General features: G+C 38.5%; 1 protein-coding gene across 3 annotated transcripts; it reads right to left on the bottom strand.

The window, feature by feature from the left end:
• Nucleotides 1-291: 291 nt before the first annotated feature.
• LOC148025919 (uncharacterized) lies at nt 292-5,010 on the bottom strand. 3 transcript variants are annotated; one of them, XM_087693180.1, is made up of 3 exons: nt 3,886-5,010; nt 1,498-2,661; nt 292-1,407 (listed from the first exon to the last, which is right to left on the bottom strand). In XM_087693180.1, exons 2-3 carry the CDS (start codon nt 2,658-2,660, stop codon nt 444-446), a joined length of 2,127 nt encoding a protein of 708 aa, XP_087549306.1. In that variant the 5' UTR covers nt 2,661; nt 3,886-5,010; the 3' UTR covers nt 292-443. The 3 variants fall into 3 exon arrangements, with proteins under 3 accessions (XP_087549306.1, XP_087549307.1, XP_087549305.1); XM_087693181.1 differs by lacking the exon at nt 3,886-5,010 and having other exon boundaries at nt 292-1,256; nt 1,351-1,407; nt 1,498-1,567; XM_087693179.1 differs by having other exon boundaries at nt 1,498-5,010.
• Between the last annotated feature and the right edge of the window lie 1,793 nt (nt 5,011-6,803).

The raw sequence follows: 6,803 nt of genomic DNA on the forward strand, positions 1-6,803 counted from the left end.
ACTTTCATTAGATAAGTACATTTTTTATGAGCATTTCTAAGTTGAAGGATGCTTTTTAAAAGTTTACTTCAACTCTCATATATTGTAGTATAAGAGTAGAATAGTCGAATCCACATATAACACAAGTAAAGTTGGATTAGATTATATATGCACTTACAAATTGACTTAAATAGACTTTTTAAAGCACTTACAAATAGACTTAAATACATGAAAAAGAGAGAACATGTATATTTGATATCATATAAATTTAGGTAAGCTGCCAAAAAAAATGTTAAAGATCATTACAAAAAATTTCTATTGTCGTAGTACTCATAAGAGGGCATGTACATTGCATATCATATAAATTTAGGCAAGTTGCCAACAAAATGTTAAAGTGATTACAAAAAGTTCTTGTACAATGCCCATGACATAGTATAATATCCAAAAGTCATTGTTGTTACTTCTTATGATGCCCCTAAAGCTTGAGTGCGTCTCACCTTCATATTTTTCCATACCTCAAAAATCAAATTCCAATCTACTTCTTCCAAGTTTTCTGGAGAAGAAAGAGACATGAACATGAGCATATCTAAAGTGGTGAGAGATAAACATGATCTCTCATCACTTTTAACACGATTCTGTTTTGAAAACCCTCTTTCACAAGCAGCTGAACTTGCAGGTAGGACTACCACAATCTGCCATAACTTGTACAAAGCAGGAAACATTTGCATCCATTCTATTTCCCCACCACATTGTCTCCAAGCTTCAAGAAGTCCCTTTGAGGGATAGGATTCAAAGAGATATAGAACAAATCTTTGCAACTCACCTTCACATTGCTCGGGCTGAATTAAAGACCTCTCTCCTTTACCAAATTTCTCGCAAAGCTGAGAGAGATATTGTCGAACTGATTGGCCTCGAATTTGTGGATCTTTGGAATAGTTTTTAGGAGAAAATAGCTTTGCTGCATTGAACAAGTGATGATCTTGAAACCTTTCATCAAAGTTGATTATCAACCTCTGAATAAAAGCCTTTGCTAACCATGTACATTCGTCAAAAGTGATCTCTTGTGCTTTTCCCACTAATGAAGTGAACTGCAACACATGTAGATGTATAACACCTTCTTTGTCTTTCACTGAGAACAATCCATTGTTTGTTGCCTTAATGAAGCTAGTTAAGTACTTAGATCCATTTGCAAATGTATCAGTCAAATACCAACCCTTCAAGAGATTGATAAGCACATCTATCTCTCTTCCAATCATTGTAATGTCACAATCATTTTCCTGAAATTTTTGGCTCAATACATTAGTTTCTTTAAGTACATCTGCCATGAAATGAATAATAAATAGCAATTGAAAATTTGTTGCTTTTTTATACATTGCTGGATACTTTGTCTTCCAACATTCCAACAATATAGGCAGCACTTTTACCAACCTACAATGACAAAACAACTAAGTTTAAAAAAAAACAAGAATAAAATTAGAATTAATCTAATCTAAAGCTAATAACTAATCAAATGTATACCTTTTCATGACATTTCCACGCGACAACCATCTCACACCATGAATTCTCATTATCTCGTAATTTCTTGGTAAAAAGGCAAGCATGAGCTTGCTCACTTCGGCTCTTCGAAGAGACGAATTTCCTATCCATTCTCGAACTTTGTTAGCAAAGCTATCCACATAGCTAATCTCTGCAAAGCATTCACATGTATCTTTAACTACAAGTGCTTCCTTATGGGCAATACAATGTACCCCAAGCAAATGTGGTACATCCTTGCAAAGCTTTGCAAATAATCCAGATCTTCTTCCAACCATAGACGCAGCACCATCCGAGCCCATAGCAACCATCTTAGAAAGTGGAAGATCTAATTGATGCAGCACTTTCATAATGCCTTCATACATGGATTGAGCCTTTCCATCATCAATACCAATGAGTTTCACAAAGGAGGTTTTAGGAGAGCCTACACCACCATCCTTTAAGTATGTGATATAAAGGATGAGATGCTTCTCAAACCTTCTATCCGTGCTTTCATCTACAATGATAGAAAAAAACGGACTGCGCCCAATCTCCTCCTTAAGTTGTTCCCAATATACCATATACATGGCTGAGAGAAAATCTTTTCCAGAGGATGGATTGATATAAGCTGAATACTCGCAAGAAAGAGGCATGCTAGGAGTTTTCATATACATGAGAAATTTACATTCATCTTCAAATGCTTCTAAAGACATGTCCTTTATGGCAACCCTATACATGATTTGTATAACACTAATAATTCTACACTTCTCATTGTCTACCATAAGTTCCACATGCTTTTCAATATGCTTTACATTTTCACCAGCCATAAAGCTTTTGCGCTGAACTGCTAACTTATGCGACTCGGAGGCATTATGGATAGCCAATGCTTGCTTTTGAATGGTAGTGCTACCTTTTCCTCCAAAAGGATTTGACATGTTCAATGAAGTGCAAATTGAGCACTTCACTCTCTCCTTCCCCTCTTCATCCAAGATTGAATAAGACCAAGGATAGAGAAGCTTCCACGAGGATACATAGCTACGAACATATACTCTCTTTTTCCCATTAAGAATACCATTTGCACTTTCATTCTCTAAACATTCTGCATTTGGAAAAGTAATCCCAATCTGCTCAAGCAATCTTTGACGCTTATCCTTTTTAGGCCTTCCCATCCTAAAATAACATATCAACAAGACTTTAAAACTAACATGCATGTAGCACTTGATATGCATACATCCACTCCTTTCTTTACATTTTGATGAATTTAATAGTGTGGATGAAGTTGTAGAATAGAGAGCTATCATTAATAAATCATATTCACTTAATATCACATAAAATAGAGCAAGCTTACCTATTTGCTTACTTATATATACAAAAAATAGCACAAACACCCAAAAATCACACCAAAACCTAAAAAGTGACATGAAACTAATTAACATATGCATCTAAACATGCATTCAAATTATCAAAAAAAAAATTAGCACAGCCACCCCATAATCGCATTCAAATAATGTATTTAACTGAAACTGAAGCAAGTTAATTCTATATTACATGTATCTAAACACAACTCAGAAGATCAATGACTTGAGTAGAATCAAAAATCACAAGTCAAAAAGCTTGAAACTAAAATAAGCTGATTGTAGACATGCTTGAATATGGAATAAATTGAGGTGTTAAGCAGACATTTTTTTTTCAATGTCTTATACAATTGCCACAAAGAATAGCTAGCAAATGTAATAAGATAGTTACCATATTCAATGCATGCTACATAGTCTACATTGTTCAATCTATGCCTAATCTTATCCATGGCAATACCTACCAACTGGCAATCATATTTTGTAATGCATGGACTTGCATTGAGAAGGAACTTATTTCTATGTCTCTCCACACAACTCTTCAAGGAGCAATTAGCATCTCTATTTACTAGCATAGGTATAATAAAACCATTGCATTTGTGATGAAAACTCTTCAAGTGGCAACTGTGGTTTCTAGTGAGTCTTCAGTGCTAACACCTTGCATTTACCACCATGTTTAAATGTGACTCAACTAGAATTTGTGGTTAGGAAATCATTATTATGTTCTCTTTCATGGGATTTGCATAGCAAGATAAATTAATTCAAATTTCACCATCTTTATTTTCAGCATAGCAAGATAAACATAGCATAATGACTACAAAGCAAGATAAACATAGCACAATGACTACAGTACAGCTCTATTTCTGCATTATAATCTATTGTTCTTGCTCATCCAAATTTGCAGGTTTCATTTCTATGATTATGATATTACAAGACAGATTATAACCAAGAGATTCACCAATGCTTGATAGATGGCACTCCCAATAAGGACAAACACACACAAATTTGCAAAACAAAGTTTCAAAATCCTAACCCAATTTACCTTATCAAATTCGACAATACTGGACTTGGAAGTTTGATGACTGGAGAGGTAGAGCTGAGTCTCCAAGATCAGGTGGCAAGTCGAGTTGTGAGAGAGAGACTTGGGGACTCGGGAGCCCAAGCCACAGCCTCTAGGGCCCAGGCCGCAGCCTCCAGGGCCAAGCGAGAGAGAGAGGGGGAGCCCAGGCCACAGTCTTCAAAGCCCAGGCCGAAGACTCCCAGCCGCCAGCTGAGTAGAAGCCTCCAAGGGGGAGCCCAGGCCGCAGCCTCCAGGGCCCGAGTGAGGGGAGAGAGACAAAGCTCCCCCTTAGGCCGCAGCCTCCAGGGCCCGAGTGAGGGGAGAGAGACAAAGGGACTCCCGAGTCCCAACCACAACCTCCAGGGCCGTCTTCACGGGAGCGAGGGCAGGGGCCACTGGGCCAGTCCGCCACGGCAGGGGCCACTGGGGAGAGAGACAAAGGGACTCCCGAGTCCCAACCACAGCCTCCAGGGCCGTCTTCAGGGGAGCGAAGGCAGGAAGGGCCACTTGGCCAGGCCGCCACGGCAGTCTTCAGGGGAGCGAGCGTGGCGGTCTTCAGGGGAGCGAGGGCAGGCCGCCACGGCAGTCTTCAGGGGAGCGAGGGCTGGGGCCAGTGGGCCACTGGGCCAGTCCGCCACTGGGCCAGTCCGCCACTGGGCCAGTCCGCCACGCAGGGGCCACTGGGCCAGACTCCAGTCCGCCACGGCAGGGGCCAGGCTCCAGTCCGCCACGACAGGGGCCAGGCCCGAGGGGTCACGGCGCACGCCCTGCGGCCCTAGAGGCTAGGGATTACAGGGGCCTTAAAGGAATCAGGGCCCAGGCCATACTTCAATGAGAGGTAAACGGTAACAGGTTCCAGAGTCCAGACTCCATACTTCAACGAGAGGGCTTCAAGCGAGACTCGAGAGGCTTTAGAAGTTCAGCCCTCAAGGCTCAAGGACATTCCAGCGGCCAGCCTCCAAGCTCCAGCGAAGAGCGAGAGGGAGACTCGAGAGGACTCAAGTCTCAGGAGGAGAGACTTGAGAAATTAGGAGGAGAGGACTTGAGGAGGAGAGACTAGAGTCTGAGACAGTGAGACTTGAGAAATTAGAAAGTGCCCGCTGATGAATGGCCCTTGAGGCTTGAGGCTTGGCCCTTGGGCCTTGAGGCTTGGAAGTTGGCCCTTTAAAGTTTAGGTATCGACTCCACATGGCACAGGAATTTAAGGATTTTGGAAGGTGGACAATAACCAAATTTATTATTTTGGAAGGTGGGTGTCAGGTGACAGCCTACAGGTGTACCGTGTACCCCATAGTAGAAGTCTAGAACTTAGAATCTAGATTCTAGAGACTAGAACTTAGAAGTCAGGATTCCAATTTCCAATTTCCAAATCTAATTTTTCAAAATTAAAATTAAAATTAAAATTTATTATTAGATTTTAAAATTTTATTTGAAGGGTGTCTTCGAAATGCACCCTTCTTTTGAAAAGTGTACTTGTTTTTTACATTTCTCTCTGAAGGCTGATTTTATTTTTCAACTTTCCTTTGAAAATTCATAAAAGGTTTAACACTTCAATTGTTGAAGGTCATTCTCATGAAAAGCGTTTTTTTTGAATGTCACATAAGTTGTTAGGCTTCTAGAGAAGGGTTAAAACCCCTTTGAAGGGCGTTGCAACCTTCAAATTTGAGGGCTGTTCTTGTGCTTCAACCAGCTCAACATAGCTACATATGCTCTAGTACACATATAGAATATAATTAATACAGGCCAATACATAGTACAGCCAAGGTTCTAAATTACTAATCATCAGATATGTTATATCCAGATCAGATACTCCCCAAGGAACTTTAGACACCTATCCATATAGCAAAAAAAGAGAATTTCAGCAAGTAAAAGCGGAACACTTTACAAGTTAGTGATATAGTAAAATATTCCTATATAGGAATTTCAAATTTCTCTAGTTATCAATGTAGTAAAATTTTACTACATAAACAAACTAGTTAGAACTAACGATATAGTATTTTTTTATATATAAGAAAACTAGTTGCAAACATCTAGATAGTTTTAAAAATTCCTATTATGGTAAAAAATACAAATTTAAATAATAGAAAGAATTAAAAGATTTTATCTTCATTAATAAAGAGGTCAATTCAAAATACATATATCTTCAATACTCAAAGGTTTATTGTGATTTTTTGTGACATGAATTTTCTCTCTATAGAGTAACCAATCTACAAGAGACTTTCTCATGGGGCTGGTAATGTTTGCTCATTGCATCCTCCTAAAAAAGTAGGATCTCTCTTAATAACACCATATGTAGATTTTAATGATGCATGTAGCTCATGAATGGATTGGATGTCTAAATATTTGAGGAGGATGGTTTCTTGGTCTTCCTCTTCAAAGGCATTAACAACCTGCATTTTAAAAATACAACACAGATTAGTGTGCTACTATATCATAAGTTAATTAGCTACTCTATAGTCTTAATATTTAATAACATTGAGTTACTGATGAAGTTCTTGATGGCAATGGCAATTCTATATTAGAAGGATCCACACTTTTTGATGGCTCAACATGATCGAGAGTCTATAGTATAGACAAGAAAATAAAATTAAAAAAATTAAATTATGCCACATTTAGTAAAAATAAATGCAAAGAAGTATCTTGGATAGTTTCTCATTTTTGCCCTTACTCTCCTTTTGTTGTTGCTTGCTTTGCTACATTTTCTCGCTCATCTTATCACAAGAAGTTTGTAATTAAATACAAGTTATTAATTGCATGTATTAAAATAAAAGAACAGGAAGACTTTTCTGTGCAACTTCAACCTCCTTAGGATCTTGGATCGTATCTTGAGGAAGAGAGTGTCCACTACTACATGAACCCTATAATACAATAAAAGTAAAACTCAAAAATGGATTATCTTT

The sequence above is a fragment of the Lygodium microphyllum genome, chromosome 14, assembly GCF_053477565.2.
Source record: "Lygodium microphyllum isolate KBCC chromosome 14, Lygodium_microphyllum_v1.1.10, whole genome shotgun sequence".
Taxonomy (NCBI): domain Eukaryota; kingdom Viridiplantae; phylum Streptophyta; class Polypodiopsida; order Schizaeales; family Lygodiaceae; genus Lygodium; species Lygodium microphyllum.

What these genes read in the sequence shown, in the direction of transcription:
- LOC148025919 (XM_087693179.1), bottom strand. Translation starts at nt 2,933, where the DNA reads ATGCATATGTTAATTAGTTTCATGTCACTTTTTAGGTTTTGGTGTGAT. An exon ending in CGTGGAAATGTCATGAAAAG is followed by an intron (nt 1,408 to 1,497) that starts GTATACATTTGA and finishes TTGTCATTGTAG; the next exon opens with GTTGGTAAAAGTGCTGCCTA.